The sequence below is a fragment of the Solanum tuberosum genome, unplaced genomic scaffold (genome assembly GCF_000226075.1).
Source record: "Solanum tuberosum cultivar DM 1-3 516 R44 unplaced genomic scaffold, SolTub_3.0 scf00048, whole genome shotgun sequence".
Classification (NCBI taxonomy): domain Eukaryota; kingdom Viridiplantae; phylum Streptophyta; class Magnoliopsida; order Solanales; family Solanaceae; genus Solanum; species Solanum tuberosum.
In genome coordinates this window covers 585866-612761 of record NW_006238976.1, presented here as the reverse complement: position 1 = coordinate 612761, position 26896 = coordinate 585866, and the positions used below count along the sequence as shown (strand labels likewise).

General features: G+C 34.6%; 3 protein-coding genes across 3 annotated transcripts; 1 reads left to right on the top strand and 2 right to left on the bottom strand.

The window, feature by feature from the left end:
• Positions 1 to 1128: 1128 nt before the first annotated feature.
• LOC102603924 (30S ribosomal protein S6 alpha, chloroplastic) lies at positions 1129 to 3860 on the bottom strand. The gene is made up of 2 exons (XM_006343763.2): positions 3440 to 3860; positions 1129 to 1550 (listed from the first exon to the last, which is right to left on the bottom strand). Exons 1-2 carry the CDS (start codon positions 3788 to 3790, stop codon positions 1311 to 1313), a joined length of 591 nt encoding a protein of 196 aa, XP_006343825.1. The 5' UTR covers positions 3791 to 3860; the 3' UTR covers positions 1129 to 1310.
• Positions 3861 to 5657: 1797 nt separating this feature from the next.
• On the bottom strand, positions 5658 to 10988 carry LOC102603591 (immediate early response 3-interacting protein 1-like). Its single transcript, XM_006343762.2, has 3 exons — positions 10832 to 10988; positions 6644 to 6895; positions 5658 to 6007 (listed from the first exon to the last, which is right to left on the bottom strand). Exon 2 carries the CDS (start codon positions 6890 to 6892, stop codon positions 6659 to 6661), a length of 234 nt encoding a protein of 77 aa, XP_006343824.1. The 5' UTR covers positions 6893 to 6895; positions 10832 to 10988; the 3' UTR covers positions 5658 to 6007; positions 6644 to 6658.
• A 7715-nt stretch (positions 10989 to 18703) lies between these two features.
• On the top strand, positions 18704 to 24403 carry LOC102603250 (26S proteasome non-ATPase regulatory subunit 8 homolog A). The gene is made up of 6 exons (XM_006343761.2): positions 18704 to 18901; positions 20557 to 20635; positions 21896 to 21998; positions 22335 to 22598; positions 23749 to 23860; positions 24082 to 24403. The coding sequence occupies exons 1-6, from the start codon at positions 18797 to 18799 to the stop codon at positions 24220 to 24222; spliced, it is 804 nt and encodes a 267-aa protein (XP_006343823.1). The 5' UTR covers positions 18704 to 18796; the 3' UTR covers positions 24223 to 24403.
• Positions 24404 to 26896: the final 2493 nt, after the last annotated feature.

The following is a 26896-nucleotide window of genomic DNA, read 5'->3' as shown; positions in this document are numbered from 1 at the left end:
TTTCCAACAACTTTACAAAGATACAATCTCACTTAATGTGGGCATTTTCTTGGAATAAATTCATGTTTATTGTTTGTGGGGTGGAAAAAGATCCTCATAATTTCCCTAATCTTTCTATCAAAGTGGGAATTGAGGTCATCCTCAAACTACACCATTAAATCAGATTCTCAAGATTTTCCATAAAGCAAAAAAAAAATATTAAACTTATCTAGCATATAAAGTAATCTGACTTTGGAAAAATTCTTAGCAATCAACATAAAATGACTATTTTATGACATATATGTTAAGGTGGAAGCCAACAGTGTTGTCTTAACGCAATCAATACAAAATTTTGAACCAAATGTCTACATCATAACCCACAAAAATGGTCAGCCTTGCTTTTGGAAGCAACAAAAAGCAAGAAAATGTTGACCAATAGTTGGTCCTAATACTGTCCAATATACAAACCAACCACCAAACTTAAAAAGGACATTGGTGAAGTATAAGCCCCGGTGAAAGACAAAGGTGGAAAGTGAAGCGAGCTAGTAGCTACAACGATTCCCCGGAGGGGAAGTCAAAACTAATGTTCAGGCAAAAATATCGGCAACAATATGTTGAATTGGCAGGTTAGTTGATGAAGAAGTTGGGAAGGTACCAGCTGCCTGTGTGGTGTTAAACCAAGATGTTAAAGAGAGGGAAGGGGAAATCGTGAACTATGAGATCAATCCAACTTTCACACATCTCAACTAATTCCACGTGGTACCATCTACCTCCCATAAGCAACAATAACATATCCAATGAAATTCCACTAATTGAGGTTTAGGCAGGGTAGAGTGTACATAGACCTTATCACTACCTCGTGGAGATAGAGAGGTTGTTTCCAAAAGACTCTCGCCTCAAGCACAAGTACTAAATAACTCTCCAAATGGGAAGAAACGACCTGGTGTTTCTCAACCCATTTCATTGTCCATTAGGTCACACTGTTGGGTTACATTAGTCCACCTTCTCATGTTAAAAATTCTCTATAATAATTCAGAGAAATGGTAATCTGACTTGACAACCAAAGATATCAGAAAAGTAAAAATGAAGGTAATCAAGTGCTCAATAATGCTACTATTGTTATATTTTAAGAGCCAAATTGGAGGATACTTAAGCAGAATGTAATGGCAACTTTCAGTAATATAAAAGAATATTACAAATTGATACTGTTTTACTTTGAAAAAGGGTGTAATTACTTAAACATCTGAAAGGCGCGATGAGTAAAACTTGCCTCCTCTCTGTTATCGTCTTTTACAGCTGAACAGATGCACAAATTTAACTAACTAAGCAAACTAGTATTTTCTTTTCCTAATCTTGAAAGTGGACGATCGGATAACATCATCATCAGTTACCAATGTTGCCTCAAGGGGTACAATGGATTCAGGTTTAGTAAAATAAGTGAACAGGAGGTAGATACCGTCCAAGTACGTATTTGTCTCTCCAGCTTTGTTTTTCCTCCTAATGCTGTATGCAAGTGGAATAACCCCTCGGTTGAAGACCTCCACATACATACCACCACCAGCAACCAGCAACTGCCCAAGAGAAAGAAAAACAAAAGATTAAAACTTGCATCATCAATAGCCAGTACCATGTGCAACTGAAATTGATGGGGGACAATATTAGAACTGTTAAATCCATAAAACAGTTACGATAAGTCTATCATGTAAGATTTTAGATGAGATGGTCAAATACTTAATATTGCCCCTAACGTGTGGGGTTATGCCATTTTTATGAGTCAAGCATGTGAAAATCTGTTTTTGATAATGGGTGGCAATGAGAGCTTGCTCTGATACCATGCTATAGTGAGTTTCTTATTTTATTAGACGGAGCAGCTGATGAAGAACAAAACACAAAACATGGGAAACATTGGCTCTTACCAGTGTGTCTATTTGATTGACCTGTTAGGCAAAAGCTGAAATGCAGTAAGTGTTGGAACAAACATAGAACAAAGACGCATGTGCCGATGCTTAACTTCTTTCTCTCTTCTGGTTTATTGGGGATTTAACTAAATGAAAGTTTCGCCAATCATTTGTAGGTGAAAGATGACACATAGTTTCATCAACTTTAAGTCGATTCATAGAGTGGCGGGTACACAGCCTTACCCCTACCTAGTAAAGGTTGAGAGTTGTTTCCAATAGACCCTCGGCTTAAATAAAACAAAACAACAATCAGTAAGAAAAGGAAATACAGTAGTGAACGGGTCATGTAGAAAATAGAGTTTCATCAACTTTAAGTACTTTTATCATTGTTCCATGCAGTTTTGCACACGCCTATTTTTCTGATAGACGTCGACTATAACATCAAAACTGAGATGGGCAAACCAAAAGACAATTATCATCCATGTTCACAAGGAAGAATGATAAGGTGATAATAGTCATCAGATCAAGCCTTTTGGACTCGAAAAGCAGTTGGAGAAAAAGAACAAGATTAAAATGAAAGTTCTTACATGGGAACAAGAAGAATGAAAATTGTAGCAGAAGCTGAGAGTAACTTTCTTCTTACTTAGACCATGTCCATGTCGGCTTAAATTATAACAAATGTTGAATTATGCACCGAAACTCTGTTGAGTGTTGTTAGGTCCAAATATCAGATTTTTTCAAAGAATGGCATTCTAGTGAGAAGACAAAAAAAAGGAAGTATATTCTTGGACAATCTTGTGCTTAAATCAATTGCAAGCTCGAAACTGCTTTTGCTTTCAGGCTTCCACCTCTTAACAGAAAAAGAAAAAAAAACAGTTTTTTTAGCCAAGAGAGGGGAATGGAAGAAATTTTCATCATGTCAAACCGAATATCAATTACTTGTTCTGTTTCCCTAATGATCTCCCTGTTTCAAATGAGCATAATTATCTCAGTTCACATTGAAATCAGCTGAAGAGTATGTAAATGATATTATATGCAGCTCAACTTCTGATAAAAATACTTACTCCCTCAGTCCTAATGTGTGGCACCTTTCACTTCTCATTCATGAACTACGACAAACATATTAAAATGTATTCTTTGCCTTCAGCATATGGATACAAAGAGAATTACAACAACAACATATTCCAGTGAAATCTCACAAGCGGGGTCTTGAGGCTAGAGTATACGCAGACCATACACCTATATCTTGGAGGTAAAGAGGCTGTTTCAGGAGCACCCTCGGGATACTCAGAGAATTATAGTACTTTCTCGTACAAAATGAATTAGTCTAGTTCAATTTATCTCCAAAAGTCAATCAAATTGACTCTAAATAAGCAAGAAGCGCCAAACAAATTGTGAACAAACAGTATATTAGTTTCAAAAATTCAATCTTTAGAACTCTCAACTTCAACTCTAATGCTCAAACAGTCAAATCAGCAATTGAAAACTTAAAATCCACCCAAATTGAGCATAGCGCCTTGCAAGTTATATCAATTTCCAAATACATAAACAAGCATTGTTACCTCTTCGTATTTCTGGGTAAGAGCAAGTCTTTCATCTTCAGACATATCGGGTCTCAAAACCACCATTGTTTCATAAGGGCGTAACCCAGGTGGACACTGCGGTTCCTCTTTATCTTCAACTGCAGAAATCCCCGACCATGGTGTCGTCGGTGGCTCATCAGCATTTCCTCCCCCGAATCCACCCTCGAAAAACGAGCCCGAAAATTCTAGAGTTTGGGCTTTCAAGATTTGCCCAGAATTGTTGACCCTTTTGGTGAAACCCTTGAAGTTGAAGGGTATTGAAGGTTTAGAAGAAGAGAGTGTGGAGGTAAGAGATGGAAGTACTGATGGAGAAGAAGAAGAAGACGCCATTGTTGAGAGATAAAGTGGATAAGAAAGAGGAAATTCACAATTTTCAGTTCAAAGTTTAGACATTGGTAAAATTGTACAAGTGAAATTTATTGGTTTTTTTGTTTAGATACCCTCAAGACTTGTAAATGCTACTTTACTCCTTTCTTCTTATTTTTTTGCAAAATTTCAAGTCATGGATAAAATTTTATTTTATTTTCAATTAATTGAAATGGACAGTTTTGATCGCAATTTTATCATAAATGTTAATTGTTCTATCACTTAATTATTCATAAAATGTTAAGTTTATATTGTTATTCCATGTTTGACGATAGTATAAGTCTAAAAATACTTTCAATTCAAGATTAAATGTGTTTAGTTCGATATCATAAGGATCAAAATTAAAATTTACCCCATTAAGTAGCTATACAAGGCCATATTTATTTATTTATTGGCGGTTTGTTTTTCCTCTTAACTATGATAAGGAGGTTGAAGTAAGCAAAGTTTGAATAAAGAATTTAGTGAAGATCTCCTAATGAACAAGGAATCGATTATACTGTATTTAGCATAACAAAAAAAATAGCACTTTATGTATGTTAAATCAAATTGCATTGTTCATAAATTCGAGTTATGTTTGTTGAATCGAGAATTGTCATCTTGTACATAATTATGTTGTTGGCAAATGGACTTGATGAACGACTTATCGCACTTCTACGCATGATTCTTGTAGGTTGTATTTTTAGTCGTATTCATTTTTTTGTAAATGAATAGACAATCCAAGAGAGTGACCAAGAAACAACATACACTTACTAGTTTTTGAGGTTTGGAACCCTCCTCGATTCATTTGACTCGAGGAGAGACTTCAAGGGACAAGCATCGCATCTAGGTAAGCAATGTCTAATTGAATAGATCAATTGGATCTTCCATTTATGAAAATGGAAGATAAAAAGAATAATTGGAAGTTTGCAATAGAAGTGGAAGCATGTGCAATATTAAGTATATCCACAAAACAAAGAAACTCTATACAATATTGGCTTATGAGTTATGACATACCCCAAGTAGTGTACCTCCATAGGCCCCAGCAAGTGTACCCCCACCTTAGTGAAGGAGCACCCAAAACAGGGTCTTAGCAAAAGTTACTGGGTTCGTCAGAACCCACACTTAGCACACTAGCTCCGCTCCTGATCAGGACTGTAGTTAAAAGGGTAAGTTACAAATGAATGACGAACCCCCAAAATCAAGTGCTTAGAATGCAAGCAAATACAAGATAAAGTGCAGTAAATTCTGATGATGCTCTCAAGTAGCTCTATGTCGAAAATTCCAGGTAAGGTAACTCTCAAGGCTAGAAGAATTTTCATGAGCAGCAAGGTATATTCTATTTCTACCCATGAAATTACAACTATGCTAGAAAGATCAAAATTCCTTCACAAGGCATGCATACACATCACCCTCCCCAAACCTGACGGGATTACACTAGGTATGTTGTTTTTTGTTGCTAGAAAGATCAAAATCAATAGTCAAGATAAAGTTTAATTCCAGTCTCTTTTGACCCCTCATCACTCTCCTAGAAGCATTCAGTATTCAGAACTACTATCTACATCTACACTAGTAATAGGTCTTACATCAGTATCTACAAAAAACGAGTTCTTTCTCCTACACATGGTTAATAGGGAGAAGTAAAAGAACGAGTAACTGAGCAAGAGTAGCCAAGAGGCCATTATAATTCGAACTTGTCACACTGAAGATCAAATATTTAGCATTTCTGTCCCCTTAGCTATTCTGTGAAGGGGGTACACAAGTTCTACACTGGCACATCTTTAACAAGCTTAGAAGCTGGCAGTCGACATATGAAACTACATAACAAGGTTCAGGTTTTTCTAACAATGAAAGGTTAAAGTCAAAGACAGGGGCTTTACTCATCATCATTAGAATCCTAACTACAAGACTCCCTTTCATCACAAGAATTGGTTTCACATTAAAACAACATCCTGATAAGCAAATGCTAAGAAGAGATGGACAGTATTCCACATGTATTCAAAAAACTGCAGAAACTACTATGCATAGGTAGTTGAACTGATGACCTATTTTACAACAGTTGTTCACGAAGACTGAAAAACAATTCTTAATCTAGAACTAATAGAAGAAGATCAGTTTGTATCAGGGTTTCGAACAAAATGTGACTAGACTTGCGGCTTTTCCTCAAGGAAGCTTCTTCATCCATCCATCTATGAACTTTCGTGTCTGTAATATCAACAAATAGATTGGTCTAACTTTAAATGAAGAAATCAATTTTATACTGCTATTAATAAATATGCAATGCATTAAAAATAATGGCTGATCCTATTTGATTGTAAGTTGTAACTACTTTATTACTCAATCTCATTGTAAGTGAAACAAATGTCATTGCATGTAAGAAAACGAAAAATGTGTTCTGGTCCTTCTGAATGCATTATTGAACATTATATTGCTTGAGGAAACTGTAGTTTGGAAAACAGGTCACGCACCGACTACTTTGTGCTGAACAACTACCCCCACCCCAACCTAAGGAAATGAGAGAAGTACAAAAAATGTACAATCTAACCTCCTGATACTGCAGATTGAAACTGTCCAACCCACTATATGATACCATGGACATTGTCAGAGACATGAAGCATAAAAGATATTAGCTAGTTCAGGATACCTTATTTCTAGGATCCCAACATTATTTCAAAAGTTAAGCATCACACCAAATCCACACATAGCTTTTGTAATGAAAAAAACAATTTCCTGGATTCTCCCCAGAATGTTCTGGTAGCCCTTCTGTTAATTCGTAACAAGAAATAATTGACCAAATACACCTCAAACTCAAAATATAGCAACCAAGTTAAACATGCATACCTCACCCAAGAATCATCATCCAGATACAAACTTTACAACAATACAGAGTGTATTGAGGAGTATGAGAAGAACTCTCAGATATTGAGTTGCATAAATAAGACCAAGTAGCTGGCCCTTGAATGAATTTCTCCGGACCCCTGAATATTCCTGGAAGCTCCATCCTCTCGGAGCAAGGAAACGGTCTTCGTTCAATATTGCAAGTGCATTTGCAAGAAGCAGGCACCCCTCGAGCAATGTCCACAAACCCATGCCCTGAATTATGTTGATATTATTAGTAACTCCATTCACAAGAATCCGTTCTCAACTTCTCATATCTCACTTTATTTGTATTAATCTTTCTAAATCACCTAAAATGTTTTTAAAATACTAGAAAATTAATGGAAGCAGTTAATAATCTTCCATAAATATCAAATCTCTCAAGAGCCATTCTGCTTGCATTTAAGTCTATTTCTAGCCTTACAATAGACCTTACAAAGCGCAGTGTTTTTGCTGCAAATTCAGAAAATCATATTCAGGAGCTGGCTGATATCTTGGGATGTTGAATTGAGAAATTCATCCTACTCTCCCCAGACCCCACTAGTGGGATTACATTGGGTATGTTGTTGTTGAATTGAGAAATTTACTACAGTATATTTTGGAACTATTGGTGACTTATGGAAGAAGCTCATCCCTTGGGGAAAAAATATTTGTCTTTTGGTGGAAGGCTTCCGCTGGTGAATAGTGTTCTTGATGGCAACCTACTTACATGATATCTCTCATGCCTATACCAGCAAGTGTTGAGAAAAAACAATTAACAGTCTTATAAACGAGTTTTTATAAAAGGGGAACTCAGACAGAAAAAGATTTAACCTTGTAACATGGAAACCAGTGACTAGGAACAAAGAAGGTAGTGGTAACACAGCATCACAATAAGAACTTGCTTTGTAAGTGGCTCTGGATACTGAATGATAACAGAGAGGAGTACTGGAAAGAGTTTATTATCACTAAATGTGGTAAAAGGGATAAGCAAACTCCTAATCATGTGAGCATCCTTCCAATGTGTCTGGAAACATATTTGCAAATTATGGGAGGATTTCAAGAATCATATTAGGCTAAAGGTGGGAAATAGAAGGAAGATATATTTCTGGGTCCAACAGATAAATCGATACAAGGAAACTGAAGGGTAAATTTCCAACTCTCTACAGTTTTCTCTGTTAGGACTTAGGGATGCTCTTGAAAGTTGGAGTTCACGGGAAGTTGACAAAGCTATCAAGAGTTATCTCGATGATGATCCCTGGTGCTATCTTTCGGTGTTTATGAACAGTGAGGAACAAAAGATGTTTTGAAGGAATTTCAACTTCTAGAAATCTTTTGCGAGGCAGATGTCTAGTTAGCCTTTTTAGCTGGTCCAAGTTGACCCCTGTAAATAATTTAGAACTTCTCTTGGATTTTGTTAGCTCTATAGTTTAGGAAGATGCTACAAGGATAAAGCTTGCATCTTCTTGATGCCTTTAAATGAATCTACTTACTTCATCACAAAAAAAAAAACTCTCTACAGTTTAGCACTCAAAAATATGTTATGGTTGTTGATTGTGTTGCTAACTTTGATAGGAAGATCTGATTTAGAAGAAACTTTAATAACCAGGAGGTTCAAGATATCAGTTACCTTTTGACTCTATAACAGCCAATCTCTCTTGATGACAAAAGAATGGACTCTCAAAAAAGGCTTGCCTGCACTAGTGGAGTGCTTTTATTTTAATCATGGTGTATGGCCTAGCTTGCAGACACCTCAACTAATTCCACAGGTACATGTTATCTCCTACCAGCACAAGTATCGGGCAACTTTGTCGACCAAGGCTTGAACAAATGAGAAGAAATCACCTAGTCTTTTTTACCCCGCTGAGTTTTGAACCTAAGACCTCATAGTTCTCAGTCCACTTCATTGATCATTAGTGGAGTTTTTTCTATTAAGAGCTACAACAATCTTCTACATGAAATAGATGACAATTGAGAACGAAGCTGGCCTTGGAAGATAATTTGGATGATGAGGGCACCCCAAATTTTTTGCTTTGATTGGGTCCTTCCCCATAGAGCATGTGTCGCACAAGTTATTTTGCAAAGAAGAGGTTTTTCCAAGTGCAGTAAATGTTTACTATGTGAAGACTCACAAGAATCCATCAGCTATCTCCTGCAACATTGGAACTATGTTTGACAGATTTGGACATTACTTCTTAATATTTTGGGGGTTGTTCGGGTGATGCCGCAAGATGTTAAAGGATTATATCAGCTTGCAGGGATAGAGAATTGACAGGAAGAAAAATGAAGTTAGGAGGGACAGATTTGGACATTACTTCTTAACATTTTGGGGGTTGTTCGGGTGACGCCTCAAAATGCTAAAGGATTATATCAGCTTGCAAGGATAGAGAATTGACAGAAAAAGAACGAAGTTTGGAGGGACCATCCATTATGCATCATGTTACAATATGGAGTGAGAGGAATAGAAGGTGTATGTTGGGAAAAAGAGCAAATGACATAAATGGTCCCTAAACTATCCTAGTAGGTCTAAAATAGTCCCTTAACTATACAGTTGACGGATATGGTCCTTTAACTATCCACCCTTTTGTCAAGTTTGGTTTCCATCCACTTTTTTTAAACAACTGTTAGTTAACACCGTTAAGTCAATCTGTCGGTATACAACCATCCAAACAAAGTGTAAAATTCGATAGAATCCATGGCGATGGGAAGTGGGTTTAACCAAGAAACTAGAACTGGAGCATTTTTCATGGCCACACTCCTCATTTGGGTTTTCTCAGTTTTGTGGGAAATACTAATTAACAAGCGCAAGGAACTGTTCCCAATCGTTCTGGGTTTCATTTTCTACCAATCGGCCAATTGGGTCATCCCCCAAATTGCTGCGAAATCGCGATCCCCCTATTTGTCAACACTTGTGTATCTCTCCTCCATTCATCCACTACATCTGCTTCAGTGCTCTTCATTTTGGTCAATCAGTCGATGATTTCAAATGGGGTAAATGTAAATCAGATATTTGAACATTCACAACTTGTTGAACATACATGGCCACGGGCATTTACAACTTTATGCTTTTCGTGTGGTTATTTTGCTTATGATCAATTGGATATGCTCCTAAATCGATTGACTTAATGGATTGACTTAACGGTGTTAACTAACAGTTTTTTTAAAAAGTGGATGGAAACCAAACTTGACAAAAGGGTGGATAGTTAAAGGACCATACCCGTCAACTGTATAGTTAAGGGACTATTTTAAACCTACTAGGATAGTTTAGGGACCATTTATGTCATTTGCTCTTGGGAAAAACAACACTCATCTTTTGTAAGCATATAAAATTTACATTTTGATGCGGGAGCAGCTTGATTAAGTCTCCAGCTCATTTTATGGATTCAATAAGGGTGTAATATAGCAGGGAGCTTGCTCCTCTATCTTTTGTACTTTTGCTAATACCTACTTGGCACTATAATATCAATAAAATTAGCTTACCTTGTCAAAAAAATATCAAGTTGCACAAGCATAGAAATTATTAGTATTGGAAATGCAATAGCACTTAAAGAGACAAATGGAGACAAACATACATAGGATTCATGTGATCCAGCCCAATTATTTTGAGATTGAGGCCTAATTAATCGATTCACTTCTCAAACATAGTTTACCCATGATCATTCAACCAATGCTTATGCATTTCTAAATCGTAAGCACACAGGGAGAAAAATGAAAGGAAGGCAGAATCAAATTGTCCAATTGTTCATTCATTTGATCAATATAATCACTAAAACATACTATATGCATACTCACTAAGCCTGAAATAAGGCAGAATCAAAGTTGAAGCCGCAATTTCTAAGTAGTCAGAAATGCATCCACATTCAAGTAAATCTATTTCTAGCAAAGTTCTTTTGACCGACAACTAAACAGAATCAAGCATATTAAATTACAAATAATAGAACTAGCGGCTTCAACAAGCAGAAATCCAGTGATTTGAGAAATATTTATTTAAAGGAATTCAAAAACTTCAATTACAGAGAATAATAGTCGTAATCGCACCTTCAACAAGCAGAAATCACGCTTCAAACTAGTGTCAGATTCAATTATGGTGGTATAGTTGAGCTTTTTTCAACAGATTTTTCTTAATCTTCAATTGTTTCTTTTGTTAAAAAAAAATGCAATGATCAAACTTACCTGACGACGAGGAAGACGAACGATCGGCGGCTGGTGGCAGGCGTCAACCGGCGGCAGCAGGCGGAAACTCTCAGTGAAATATGAATAGACTTGATTTGGAACCCAGATCTGCAATCTGAACAATACGTATACTTTCACTAAAGAGGCAAAGGGCTAAGTTTCATATTTACCGTCTCCGTTAGTCACAATTTACCTCATACATTTTTTTAAAAACAAATATTTAAATATGGAGTAATAATTTTTTTAATTTAACTCTTAAAATTCGATACTATATTGTACTCCTTCTATATCATATTAATTGAATTTGTGAGATAAAAGACATTGTTTATACCATATTGTCAATTATTGTCCTTTCTGAAATCATATATATACTATTTAAGTAGTATAATTTATTTCCTAAAAATATCAAACGTCATTAAAGGAAGAGGCAAATATAAAAAAATTAAACATATATTTTGAACTTTTAACAATTTAATTATTTTGAATTAATGAAAAATACCTTTTATTGATTTATAAGTGTATAATTTTTTATGCACATGACAAATATTTTGCATTAACTTGTTATTATTAGTGACAAACTTTCGATTCTATGTCAACCACTAATCATAATATCAATCAATATGAAATTATTGTTACTGACAAGTAACATTACGTTTAGCTAAGATTTGTATAGTGTAGTAATCAAAGTAAAATTTAGAAAACTCTTATTTGTTTTTTGATCGAAAGAAATTAAATTTTAGAGATCAAGAGTGAATTTTTTTAAAAAAATATGTTTATTTAATTAAGATTCCAAGTTATCATTTCATATATAATTTGTTGCTATCAATGAATTTAATGAATAATTAGTCATACTTGTGAACAATAAAAATTATTGAATGTGTTCAATTGCCTTCAGTAAACTGCAAAGGAATTAACAATTTAAGAAACTATCAAAAATAAAGTGAACGATTATCTTGTAATAGTAATTATGAACTTTATATTATGTATGTTTTACGACATTTATTAGATACTAAAAGCTAAAAAATAACAAACTATTAAAACTTAGTAAAAATTGGACGAATTAGATTATGATCCGTTATTAATTCGTTTTGACCCAATTCACTTTTGCCCAAACAAATTAGGATAGAATTAGATCTTGACTTTATTATTATCTTGACCGATTCTGACCCGACTAATTGCCACCCTAGATCAGCCCAACACAAAAGCTCATGAACTCTTTTTCAATGGGCTTCAGGCCCCTTATATGAACACCAACGGAAATCGTCCAATTCTCTTCCTCCGTTTTCTTGTAGAGAAAGAAGAGAATCCTTCTACAGAGACTTGAGAAGAAAAAGCTCTCAACAGAGATCGAACATGGATCCAAAGCTTACAGAAGTTTCACAAACTTTTGAACGATTCAAAGCTGCTTTTGTGCATAACAATTTTGATACTTGCACTAGGCTACTCTCCCAGCTCAAGGTAATCACATCAAATCGTCATCTATCATTGTTCAAACTCGTTTAAACTCAAAGGCGGGAGGGGTGGATTGGGTGTGAGGAAGATGAAGGGGCAGGAGGTGGGGGAGGTTGGTGGTACCAAGGGCTTGGGGTGGTAGGGAATGAAGAAGATGAGAAAAAGAAAGATTATTGGATAAAAAGAGAATAATTGGGGCCCACTTATTCTTTTTCTCTTTAATTTTCTGTGTATACGCGCTTTATTTTTTTTTGACTTGTCATGTCAGCGACTTGAGTGTATTAAGATAGAGCAACTTTCATATATAGCAAACATAAAAATCATATTTGTATGTTATAGCTATAGTTTGCATAATTGCGCTCCATAGCAAACATAAATATGTATATTTCACTATATCTATACAAAAGAAAGCAGTTGTATAATTCGCTATACATATACAAAAGAAAGCAGTTATATAATATGTTTCGGTATACATATACAAAAAATTAATTATATAATATGTGTTTGTACAAAGCGAGAAAGAGAGAAAGGCAAAAGAGAACTGAACATGGGGATATTTGCATGCGTATATACAATTTTCTCTGGCTTTATACAAACAGAAACACAATTTATACATTTCTGTTTGTATAAGCGAGAGAGGCGAGAGAGGCGAGGGAGAGACTGGCGAGATCTGGGAGAGTGGCGAGCGAGATTTGGGAGAGGGGAGAGAGGGGAACAAAAATATATGTATATATATAATTTTCTCTCGCTTTATACAAACACAAACGCATTTTATACATTTGCGTTTGTATAAAAAGTGAGAGAGGCGAGGGAGAGAACGAGAGTGGCAAGCGAGATTCACCAGGAGAGAGGCGAAATAGCAACAGTTTGTTATGTGGTACAATTAAATCAAAACTATGTTTATATCATTTAATTTGAATTAATAATTTGCTATTATATACAATTTGCCCTATTTTAATTCACTTGAAAATAGATTAAGGGGTAAATAATTATCCGTAAAATTAAAGTGCAAAAGTAAATTTTGTTGTCAAGTTCAAAGAGAATTTTATGTATTTTCTCTATTATATCTTGAAAATCAATTTATAAATCAATCAGTGTAAAGATATAAATTACGATGCACTATAGGAATTAGACTTCTATGGAAATTCTTTTTTCCTTTTTGTAGGATATATGTGTTGCTTATAATAAATATACTTATTGTGTTCCTAATTACTTGTTCACATTTCCTTTTTTAGTTGTCCCTAATTACTTGTCCATTTTGACAAATCAAGAAAAGACAAAAAAATTTTACCCATAATACCCTCAATTAATTACTTTGAAAATGGTAGTACTAGTTTTTAATTCATCCACCTCATAATTAATAAGGGTAAATGGTAAACTCACTATATCAATTATTATTTTTTAATAGATGTGTCAATTCAAAAGTGGACAAGTAATTAGGAATAGAGGGGTAGTAATAAAACCTCTTTCAACTTAGTGGAGAAATATATTTTGTATGATTGACCTTTGTATGAGGATGGAGCTAAAGAAAAAAAAAAAGACAAAAACATATTCATCCATAAAAAAATCCAACACAGAGAATGTCTAGAGTCAACAGAGCAGTACTTCAGTGCACAACCCTCAAATCTTCAAGATCTCAAGTTCTCAACAAACATAGACAAGAAAGTTCAAGAAATGAATGCTAAGGACATCAAAATTCAATTTTGCGCCTTCTTGACAAACTCAAATCCAACACCACAAACAAATATCAAAGACACACACATATACATATATAATAAGGACACGTAGAGATAGACACAAACCTGAATTGAGGAAATGGTTCATATCTTTGTCACAATGTTTGTGTAAATGTAGCAAAATGGCACAAATAATAAAAACTAATATCACATAATGTTAACTTACATTAAAAATATACTCACTTAAGAGGAAGGGTAAAAAAGAGTATAATTTTCATCAAAATCTGAACCAAAAACATCTCTAGTCATGGATATAATTAGATGAGAATGAGAATAGTGCAATAGAGCTATATAATACTTACTAATTAAATTAGGCAACTGAGTAGTCAAGTTTAAAAATTAATATTCAAAGCACCTCCTCACATTATCTAGGAAATTTGTATATAATGATGATAAAATTATAGTTATTGTAATTAAGTTTGCTGATGTACATTGTATATTATAATATTAACTACATTGGGTAGTGGAAAAGACTCAAAGAAATTATTTTTATTTATTCACAATATTATTGAAATTTTAGATTAGATAGATATGATTTAATTAGATTATCACTTAGTGTAGGAGCAAAATGGTAATTCAACTTTCAATATTGGAGCTTCCCACTTTTAATAATATATATGATGATATATGATATGATATGATGATTACTCTTATATAAAGAGTATTCAATATTACTCCTTTTAGGCACAGAAAACGAAAACACGCTTCGTCTTTACCATCCTTCCTTTTGTGAGAAACTCTTCATAAACATCATTCTATTGCACGTTCATGGCTCTTCATGCTCACGACTTCGAAAACTTGACAGAAAAGAAAAAGATTCAGCTCCTTGAGGATGCACCGTCAAAAACTAATATAAAGTGTGATGTAGTTGATTTCCAGAGAAAGTTCTTCGATGCCAAATCACTTCAGCAACCAGTGATGGCTCAAGTTAGTGGTCTAAAGCCAAAAATAAATTGGAGGCTTAAATTTTAATTATTATTTTTTATATTTGAGATTCAAATTATTTCTTTCTTTCTAATAATTTTTTTTATTCTTTTATGGTCTTAATATATATATATATACTAAAATATTTTTTAATCTTGTGGTCTTAAACATATCATGTGGAAGTTAAATTTAAAAATTGATCCATAAAAAAGAAACATTCTTTAGTATTTCGAAACAAACTAAAAAAATGATAAATAGATTGAAAAAATACAGTATATTTTCTTTTTGTTAAAAAAGGCTTATAATAATTTTATTATTACTAAAAAAAAATTAGACGATTTTGGGCCTCTAATACAGTGAACAGTAATAACTGTTTTAGTGACTAATGAACAATACTAACTACTTTTTAACAATTCTAATCATCTAAAACATTGTATCAATACCCCCAATGGAAACCACCCTTGTCCTCAAGGGTGCATTGAAATGCAGGAAATCTGTGTTGCAGCTCACATAGGAATTCCCAAGTAGCTTGAGAAGCATTTCTGCAGTACAGGCTTGGTCTATCCCTACAAATATCAAACAACTGGGAGGGTTTCTTGGTTTAACAGGATATTATAGGAGGTTCATTCTGAATTTTGGATCCATTGCTAAACCTCTCACTGAATTATTAAAGAAGGATAAGTTTGTGTAGAATGAGGGTGCTACTACAGCTTTTCATGTTCTCAAAAATGCACTAGTGACTGCACCTGTCTTAGCATTACCAGACTATGATAAACCATTCATAATTGAGACTGATGCAAGTGGTTCAGGAATTGGTGTTGTCTTGATGCAGCAAGGGCATCCAATTGCCTATATCAGTAAGTCATTGGCACCTAGACATCAGGCTATGTGTGTGTGATAGAGAGCTATGAACCATCATATTTGCAGTTACTAAGTGGTCTCATTACCTATTAGGAAGACATTTCATTGTGAGAACTGATCAAAAGGCACTAAAACATCTCCTGGAACAAAGTATTCATACTGATTTTCAAGCTGCTGGTATTTCTAAATTGATGGCCTTTGATTTTACTATTGAGTTCAAGAAAGGGACTGACAATAAGGTTGTTGATGCCTTGTCAAGAAATCAAAGTGTTGAGTTGTTGGCTGTTTCACTCTTGACTCCTAATGATACACTTTTGGAGAGAATTAGCCTAACACAGACATTTGATATTGAGTTGCAAGCTGTTATTCTTAAATTACAAGCAAAGCCTTATAAATTTCTATACCTGGATTGGTTCTCAACTAAGGTGGAAAGGCAGGCTAGTAGTAGGGTCTGATTTGCAGTTAAGACAAACCATTATTCAGTTGTGGCATTCAACACCACAAGGTGGTCATGCAGGTATGGATGCAACTATTAAGAGGCTACAATCCCTCTTCTACTAGAAGTCATTGGCAGCTGACATTAGGAATTTTATTCAGAAATGTAATATTTGTCAAAGGCATAAGTATGATACAGCAGCTTACCCTAGACTACTTCAACCATTACCTGTTCCTGATGGTGTATGGGTTGATATCAGTCTAGATTTCATTGAAGGTCTTCCTAAGTCAAAAGGGAAGGATGTCATTTTAGTAGTGGTGGACATATTCAGTAAGTCTGGTCACTTCATTGCTATTGCACATCCTTACATTGCTGAATCTGTAGCTCAGTGTTTTCTGGATAATGTTTTCAGATTGCATGGTATGCCAGCTTCTATAGTAAGTTACAGAGATCCCATTTTCTTGAGTTCTTTTTGGCAAGAGTTATTTACATTGCAAGGGGTCTTACTACATAAATCTACAGCATACCATCCCCAAACTGATGGTCAAACAGAGGTTCTTAACAGAACCTTGGAGACATATTTGAGATGTTTTTGTTCTGATAGTCCTCACACTTGGGCTGCTTAACTACCTCTTGCTGAATGGTGGTACAACACTACATACCACTCTACCTTAAAATGTACACCTTATGAAGTTCTATATGGTCAAAAACCACCAATACACTTGCCTTACTTGGCTGGAGAGTCTTCTAATGACATGGTTGATAGATCTCTGGTAGCTAGAGAGGCCGTGATAGCACTGCTCAAGCTCCATTTAATTAGAGCACAACAAAGTATGAGGGATAAAGCTAACAAACACAGGTCTGATAGGCAATTTATGGAGGGAGATTGGGTTTACTTGAAGTTGCAACCTTACAGGCAGATTTCAGTGGCTTTTAGGCCTTTCAACAAGCTTGCTGCAAAGTATTTTGGTCCTTACTTGGTCCTTTCTAGAGTTGGTGCAGTAGCTTACAAGTTGTTTTTACATGTTGATGTCCTTATTCATCCTGTGTTTCATGTCTCCCAGCTGAAAAAGTGTTATGAGGTGCCTACAGTCATTAATCACCCCCCCCCGTATTACATCTTTCCAGTCCTTATTGTCCCATTCCTGAGTCGGTATTGGAGAGAATGATGGTCAAGAAGGGTAATAAGGCTGTGTGTCAAGTCTTGGTTCAATGGTCTGGCTTGGATGCTTCTCAAGCTACTTGGGAATTCCTATGTGAGCTGCAACACAGATTTTCTGCATTTCAATGCACCCTTGAGGACAAGGGCGGTTTCCATTGGGGGGTATTGATACAATGTTTTAGATGATTAGAATTGTTAAAAAGTAGTTAGTACTGTTCATTAGTCACTAAAACAGTTATTACTGTTCACTGTATTAGAGTTTGTTAGCTGTAGCATTAGACTCCAATTCAGTTCTATTAATAGAGATGTAATACAATTGTAAATCATTGAATGATATATGATAACTCTTCTCTTCTCTCTTTTACTCTGTTCTTCTTAGCTTATATCTCGAAATTGCCCTAATATAGCTATCTTCTTCTTCGAGGTTCAACCTCCTAGTTGATAGTATCCTTTCGATTACTGTATATGCCTCATTTTTAAGGCATTGAGCCACCCCTGCCAGCAGCACTATGAAAGTGCGCATCTGTCTGCTAACAACGCGCATGCACACTTTTGCGGTTTATATGGGAACTACTTCCCTACAGAGCCTGACAAAGCTCGCCACAACGGTGATTCCTTTCTTGGACTTTTGCTGTTATATTTCTTTCTTATTCTGCATTATGCATTATATGTAATATTTATGTGAGATTTGAGTGGTTTAATCTTGTATTGCTTATGTTAGTATATTTGTATCCGTCAAGGTTCTGTTTTATCCTCAAGACCCATGATTTTGTTTTGCTAATAAACTTCTTCTTTTTTTCTGTTTTGAGAAAAGATTTTGGATAAGAATGTATCTATTTATTATGACACTTAATATGGTGCTTTTTGGAATGATTTCTGAACCTATAAATAAGGATGTTTATTCACCATTGTAAGAGACACTTGGAGACATTTGAATAATATGATCTCTACATTCTACTCCCCGCATATCTTATCTATATTGTTTGTAGTATATTATTTATGTTTTACAACATTTATTAGGTATCAAAAGCTAATAAAATAACAAATAAAGCTATTTAAACTTGGTAAAAATTGGACTGGTTGGGTTATGACCTGTTACTAACCCATTTTGACCCAATTCATTTTAGCCCAAACAAATTTGAATTCAATTAGATCTTGACTCGTTTATTATTTTGACCCATTTTAACCTGCCCAAATTTAATCCAACTCGGCCCAATTGTCACCCCTACATCAGCCCAACACAAAAGCCCATGAACTCTTCTTCGGTGGGCTTGCAGGCCCGTTATATGAACACCAAGAAAATCGTCCAACTCTCTTCCTCCGTTTTCTTGTAGAGAAAGAAGAGAATCCTTCTACAGAGGCCGAGAAGAAAAAGCTCTGAACAGAGATCGAACATGGATCCAAAGATTACAGAAGTTTCACAGACTTTCGAACGATTCAAAGCTGCTTTTGTGCGTAACGATTTTGATACTTGCACTAGGCTACTCTCCCAGCTCAAGGTAATCGCATCAAATCATCATCTATCATTGTTCAAACTCGTTTAAACCCTAGTTGGTTTTTCTAAATTTTGCTCAAATCATCTAAATGTGAGATTTTTTCTAAATTTTGCTCGAATCATGTAAATGTGAGATGTTTAGAGGTGTTACTCTTTAATTGGATTAAATATCGCACTTGTATGGTGATAATTATAGTGATTTATATGCCGATTTTATGCGGAATGATTTTGATGCTTGTACTAGGCTACTGTTTTAGCTCAAGGTAATCGCATCATTATGATATTACCATAGGTGAACGCGGCGAAAACCCTAGCTTTTTGTTCTAAATTTTGCTCATTTTATGAAAATGTGGAAGGAATGGTTAGAAACACTCTTCAAGTGACTTAAAAGCTTATCTCTATGTTGATGATTATAATGATATATATGTCGATTTTATGTGGAAGCGAGGTTGATGTTTGTAATAGGCTACTGTCTTAGCTCAGGATAATCACATGAATATTATATACCTAGGTGAACTCATTGAAAACCATAGCTTTTCTGTCACAGTCTTACTCATCTTATGAGTTGTACTCTATTTAGCGTTTTCTTCTCTGCTGCCTTATGATTGCATTTATCACGAAATTCTACCATTTTGTTAGGAATTATATTGATACTTGCAATAGGCTGTCTCTCAGCTCTAGTTAATCGATATCAATACCACAGCTCAAACTTTTGCAAAGCCTAAGCTGTTGTCATAATTCAGCTCTTATTATGAAATGTACCGTCACAATGATTTCTGTTTTGTCGCCTTAGAAATCTTCTCTCTAATATAGCCACCAAGGCTTTGATTCAACATAAAGGAAGTACAACGTTAGATCTATGTTAGGCACCCACCACAAGTTTGAATCTTGTCGAGGAGTAAAGTTTGGTATTTAAATAGTAGGGCAGAGGTATGGGCACATGCTACCCCGAGTGTCAACTTTGTGCCCCGACAGGGGTGGGCCAATTAACCATCAGGGAATTTATTGGTTATAAAAAATATTTCTCTTTATGATAACCTTCATCACATATTCAAGCTTATACTTTGATAACTTTGCCCATGTTGTGTAACTATTTAACATGTGCAATTAACTCGAAACAGCTTAGGAAACTTGCTTCAAGATTTACCTTGGTAGGAGATAAGATAACAATATATTACATATCAAATAGAATGCTTGAACCTAAGAAAGCTTCAAATGAGAGAAATATTCAACTTCCAAAGTCGATCCTATCTCGTATTTTCCCTTGAACATATACAAAAGGAGAAAATGCAGGGTTAGTTATTTTTTATCACCAGGACTTGTAACAAGCTGGACTGATTCACTGGTAAGTGTGAGATGTAGAGAACCTCTGGTTTTAGGGAAATCCTAATTGAGTATTGGAATGAGATGAGCCACACAAAGCAGAACTTATATAAAGTAGTCAGTATATCCGACCTTTAATTTGGGATTGCGACGTAGTTGATTCACTGAGTATATAAGGTACCAAATGTATATTGTCTTTGTGAGATTCAAGATATAGCAATGACTTATCTACCTTTGTATTTTCTTATTTTCATGATAAAGGACTTCTCTACCTTGTTCAGATCGGTTGTGTAAATATCTTTTATAACTTTGAGTTATTTTATTTTGACATTTTAGGTTCTTCTGACCGCTTTCACGAGCTTGCCGCCCCTATTCCAAGAAACATCTAATGCCATCCATGAGTTGACAATTGCAAGTAATGTTCTGCACTCTTGTTTATTTTATTTGTGTTTCATTATGTTGCCTAATTGCTTCTGAAGGTGCCGGTGGTTGGTTGCTGATTGTGTATTATGATTATCTATGAATTTTAAGTACATTATCTTGGAGATACCATGCTCAGTTCTTCCACTAATATGCCATATGCTGTATAATGGGAAGTGTAATGCGAAGGCAGTGAAGCTGTTTTTTCAACCCAAAAAAAAAAAAGCGAACTTGGAAAAGGAATAGTGTGTTTGAACAAAATTGATATGTTTGTTATCTTATTAAAAGTAAAATAGAAAATATTCTTCAATAATCCTTTACTTCATCAAAAAAAAAAAAAAATTAGAAAATATTCTTCAATAATGCAAGACATGTATTCCATGAGGTCATCTGAATGTAGAGCACTTTTATCCTTGTTAGGCGGGATGGCGTGGTGCCATTTCAGTGTATTTCTGCAACCATAGGAAGGACAAAAACTTGTTTGCTAGCTTGCTTGTTATTATTATTGTTAATATTATTCCTTTTTTTTCCTTTTTCTTTTCTGTTGTGAGTTCAAGAATTAACCCACTGAGTTGGTATCGAGAAGGGAGCCTTGGATGTATACATAAATCCTCATCTACTTCCCTAGAGTGAATGAGCTAAACGTTGCATTAGAACAGTTGTAATTCTCTTTGTATCTTTTCCAGTACCTTGTTGGTACTAGCTTCATAGAATTACATTCTACCAGGGCGGGCTTTGACTCGTAATGTGTGGGTCGGAAGTCACGTGCTCAAACTATGCCGGACAAGGACTGGTAGTTGAGTGGAGAAGAGTCGAGGGCCAGGCCCATTATCCACCATGTTTCAAGCCATATTCCAGTGACCCTCTGGATTTCTCGGTTTTAAAAAAATTTACATTACCTTATTAAATAAACCATCATCTGCCACAGGAATAGTGCATGCTGCAGCTGCTGAACCTAAGACCAATTATAGTTGGAAAAAGTTAAATTCTGTTTTCCTTTCTCAGCTGAGAATGCTAATTTCAGTGAATTATCATCAAGGTCTTGTTAAGAAATGGATCGCATATTGTTTTTGGAAGAATAATTCTTGATTGCCTGTGATTTCAGTTTGCTATACTCTCCAGATTTGCTTATTCTTGAGATTGCTGGCTTACTAATACTACGTGATTGATTTAAGCCATGTGGATTTGGAGCTTGGTGAAAGTTTATGGTTCTCACAGTCACACTAATAGTGTTCAATGGTATAACAATTCACAGGAGATATTTACGAGCATGCAGTTGTTTTATCTGTGAAGATGGAGGACCAGGATGCTTTCGAGAGGGACTTCTTTCAGCTAAAACCCTATTACACAGATGCACGGTAACTATTTCTCAAGCTTTAGTTCCATATGCCATTTCATCTTCTGTACTTATTTGAGAAAAGGGGAAAGCAAATACACATATCAAGTGTTGTAGAGTTTGATATCTAGATCCCTCTCTTGCTAGCTTTGGAACCCAATTTCAACTATTTGATACTGAGGGTGAGGGAAAAACTGCCTTAGGGCAGAGTTGGGGTGGGGTATGTTTATGTCGTTCTAGTTATTCTTGTGATATCCTTACCCTTGTCATAGTAAGATCTGCTGGTTGAGTCTGTTTTATAGATGCATAGCAATTGAACTGAAAAGAAGGTGCTCCTCGTCTTTTTCTTGTGATGCAGTGGCCGTCTTCCAGCTTCCCCACAGGAATACCCTATCTTAGGTCTCAACCTTCTGCGGCTTCTTGTTCAGAATAGGATTGCTGAATTCCACACTGAACTTGAGTTACTTTCGCAGAGTGCTTTGGACAACCCATGTATAAAGCATGCTGTCGAATTAGAGCAATCCTTCATGGAAGGGGCTTACCACAGGGTGTTGAGTGCACGACAGACTGTGCCTGATGCAACCTATGCCTATTTCATGGATCTGCTTGCAAAGACTGTGAGGTAAATTGATTTGTTTCGCTCATAATTTTCCTTACTCTCTGGTGCCTGGGAAGGAATTTTCTTAAGAACATTTTGTTGGATTGTTTTTTGCTAACCTTAATATTTTATGTCCGCTTGCAAAGTTACAATCATGTTAGCAGGGTCACTTATTTCTTGATTAAATGAGTTAGATCTTTTAAGGATTAATTAGATCTACGGGAAATACCTCTCTGAAGAAATTATTCAATACCAAGCAACATAAAGGAAGTTAGAAATATAGGACGCTGGTGTGCCAGAAGCTGTCATCTCCATATTTTATTACTTATCTTCCAAAGGTGTGTGTTTCATTACAGTACCTCCATGACATTTCATCAGCAATCACTTGTTGTATATAGCAAGGTTCACATCCATATTCTTCCTTGCTGTTTGGGCAGAAGAACTATGTCCCATTTTACCAAATGGAACATGTGTTGAGTACTACATCCTTCCCAAAGAAAATTCTTTCTGATTTTGTTGAGCGTGTGTTTAACACCTTGGTAGGGATAGTTAGGAAATAGAGACTTGAAATAGGTTGGGATGCTATCCAAAATATTGCTTATCAGTGTCAGCCTGTGACCCATGGAGCGACACTGTCTCTGCCAGTTTGCCAGTCTCTCTTCCAACTTCTGCATAGTTCTTTGCCAAACCTTAGTGACTTGTGTGTTGCACCCAGTGGTAGTTTGACTAATATTTATTTTATTTATATGACATTATATGTTATAGGGGATAATCATAGTGCACATTCATGTTCATGCATATTTAGTACTTCAGGTTCTGTTTACCTATATAAATACACAAATTGGATTAAGTCTGGTTTATTCTAAACTGAATATAAATCCACTAGTCTGGTTTCTTGAAGCTGGACAGATTGAATGTACGGCCATATACCTTATAGAATCCCATGTTTTCTTTAAATTTTTACCGCATTGTCAAGAAGCTCTCATTTTGCCCATATTCCTAGGTACATTTTATACATAGATATGTACTGATAAAAAAAAAATACATGCATGCATATCTGCTGTGAGTGTGTATTATTGGCCAATCACATTAAAAATCTTATTGTATACAATTCTATTATCATCTTACATGTTAGTCTTCAGATTGAAATGGTGCAACTCCTGTCATTTTGTAGGGATGAGATAGCTGGATGCAGTGAGAAGGCATATGACCGTCTTTCAACTAGTGATGCTCGGCAAATATTACTGTTCTCATCAGACAAAGAACTACTTCAATATGTTGAGACGGTAAACTGTGTCCCCTTGTCTCCCTCTCCCTGTTTCTTGATTTTCTAGTTATCGAACCAAAATTTGTTACAGAAGTTGTCTAGTATTGCAGCTTGGTTGATGTTTGCATTCACTAAGATAATAGGCCTGAAATCTCTGATAACTAATTATTTGCATTTAGGCTGATCGATATCAGCAGTTTTTTTTCCTTTCGAAATTATCTGATCATAAGTGTTGTGCAGGAGCATCCCGAGTGGGAGATCAAGGACGGGTTTATCATCTTCCAGAAAGTAAAAGATTCCGTCCCTTGCAAGGAAATACCGTCCCTTCAGCTCATCACTCAAACACTCAGCTACGCAAGGGAGTTGGAGCGAATCGTCTGAGAAGATATGCTACTCATCTCCTTTTGTGATTTCAGTAGTTGAACTTTTCTGTTGCTTTGAATCGAATTACTATTCCTTTTAACTTCTATTACGAATTAATGATGATGAAAAGGATGCGTTACCAGGACTAGTATTTGTATCTCAACTATTTTATTCTGAAGTACACCTTTTTGTTTTGCTTCTTGGTCTCAATTAAAATCTAATATTGTTCCTGAAACTATTTTTTGGTTTGATATGTTAAGAAGTTTTATTAGTAGTTACTTAAATGAATTATAGAAAATAAATAAAGAAATTAAAGCTAGGTATGGGTTGGTCGGGTTGAGCTAAAATGATTAGATCAACTCGTTCATTTGATACCTTAGAATGTGTACTATGGTAATAATTGTTGTGTATGATGATTATTGATGTCATAATCCTAATTTGATTTAGAAAAATTAACAAAGTTTAACAACCAAAACGGTATAAATTAGTTTAGTTTCCTGTTTTTTTCAACGAACCATGAAAATTGAAAAATGTGCATTTTGCAAAATACTATAAAGATTAGTGATTTATTTCTCGTGCTGTCGGTGTCATATTTAATTCTAATCTGATCATAAACCAAATAAGTCAATATTAATTGCAGCACAAAAAAAAAGAAAAAGTGATAATGAAGCCAAAATAAAGTCGACTTTTCAACATGGAAATATTGTAGATAGCTTTGAAAATAGTTTTTTGAGCTTCACGGTTTATCGAAAATAATATCTCCATTTTTAAGGTCAGCATATAACCTTTTATAGACCATACAAATACGATTATATCATGTATATTATCATTGTTATACCAATAATAAGAGGCACTTATTATACGTAACGAAAACATTAATTAATAAACAAATATTTACATCTATAATAAGAGTATGAAAAATAATTCTCAACTGCCAAATAATTGCAATTAGCTAATCATATCCTATCATTGTTGTTTTCGTTAATGTAATGTCCGTGACCATCTTTATTTTTTCACAAATAAAGTTATACTTTTTCTTCAACAAGCAAACAAGGACACCCTTGGTATCATCACGAAGAAAAAAAAGAGATATTATTAGTGTCAAGCTTTTATTTTAAGCAATAAGTGGTGAAATTAATTTTATAAATAAATAATTACGTATTTAAAAAGTGTTGATATAGATAATAAGTTGTTCATGTATTTTGATATAAAAAAAATAAAGAAGCTATTATTATATTTAGTCTCCTCCAATTTTCCTTGTGGGGATATCTCTACTGGAAAGATGTAGCATCTTTTTTCTTTTTTTTTAATCAAACTACATAAACGACTTATTATCTATATCAACACTTTCTAAATAATTTCACAAGCGAGAAATTGTTTTTGACATACCTTATTTAAATGTCAAATCAATAAAAAAAAGAAACATGATAGTGATGATTGGAGAACGAAGTTAAAAAAATAATAAATAATACTTTTTTTTTAAAAGTAGTAGGAGAGTATTAATAAGAAAACTTAACAACGCTCGATGATTAAAGAAAGCCTTATTATTAATTGAGTTCCAAATCTAAATTATTGACTTACTTGTATCCAATTTAATGGCTATATTTATGTTCTTGTAACCTTGGTAGCTTTACCTTTAATAAAAGTTTGTTTCTTTTCTTCAATATTTTGGTGGAGTAGTTATATAATCAATTATGTACTTTAATATGGCAATATAATAAATTATATAGCTTCTAAGAAAACACCAATACCCAATAATTCCTAAATTATTAATTAATAAATTTTCTACCTAACCCCAAATTTTAAGCATGATAGTAATACATAGCATAGCCTACATAGTCTATTTTGGAACTTTTCTTCTAAAACAGACAAATTGGACTGCATATTTTCTGCTTTTAGAAAGTAAAGACAAAAAACATTAAAAAGAGAAGATATCTTTTGATTTTCTTTTCCTAACTAATTCCAAAAATTAAACAATTCCAATAATAATAACCCAAAGCCTAAATAGAAGAAAGTTAAGCGTATCTTCTTTTTAACATGTTGTGTGTGATTAGTAACTAAACTATGTACATTGAATACAAATATTCTAAATTTTTCAAAAGATAAAATTTAAATTCAAAATCTTAGCTCAACGGTCCCACCTATGATAACGGACAAAAATTGATAAATTTCTAGGCTATCAAGTTTCTAAAGAGAGTAAAAACTATACATTAAAATCTCACCCCAAAAAAAAAAGAAAAGTCAAATGTTGTGTAAGATAGTGCACACATGCATATAATATGTTCGATTTTAATTTAATATATATGAAAGGGATAATTGTACAGAATGACAAACTTATAATCTAAAATAAATGGAGTAGCTACTGTTTTGATTTTAATTGCTCCCCGTAGCAAACGTTTTCCAGTCGCCTCTCTCCCTCCAAATTCTCGCTTGCCACTCTCCCTTTCTCGCTCGCTCTCTCTGTGCTTGCCTCTCTCGCTTTATACAACAGAATTGTATAAATTGTGTTTCTGTTTGTATAAAGCGAGAGAAAATTGTATATACACATGCAAATACATATATATTCGTCCTATACACTTATAATTATACAATAAAAATATTCCCCTGTCCAGTTCTCTTTTGCCTTTCTCTCTTTCTCTTTTTATACAAACACAGATTATACAAATATAATGTATAATTTATGTTTGTATAA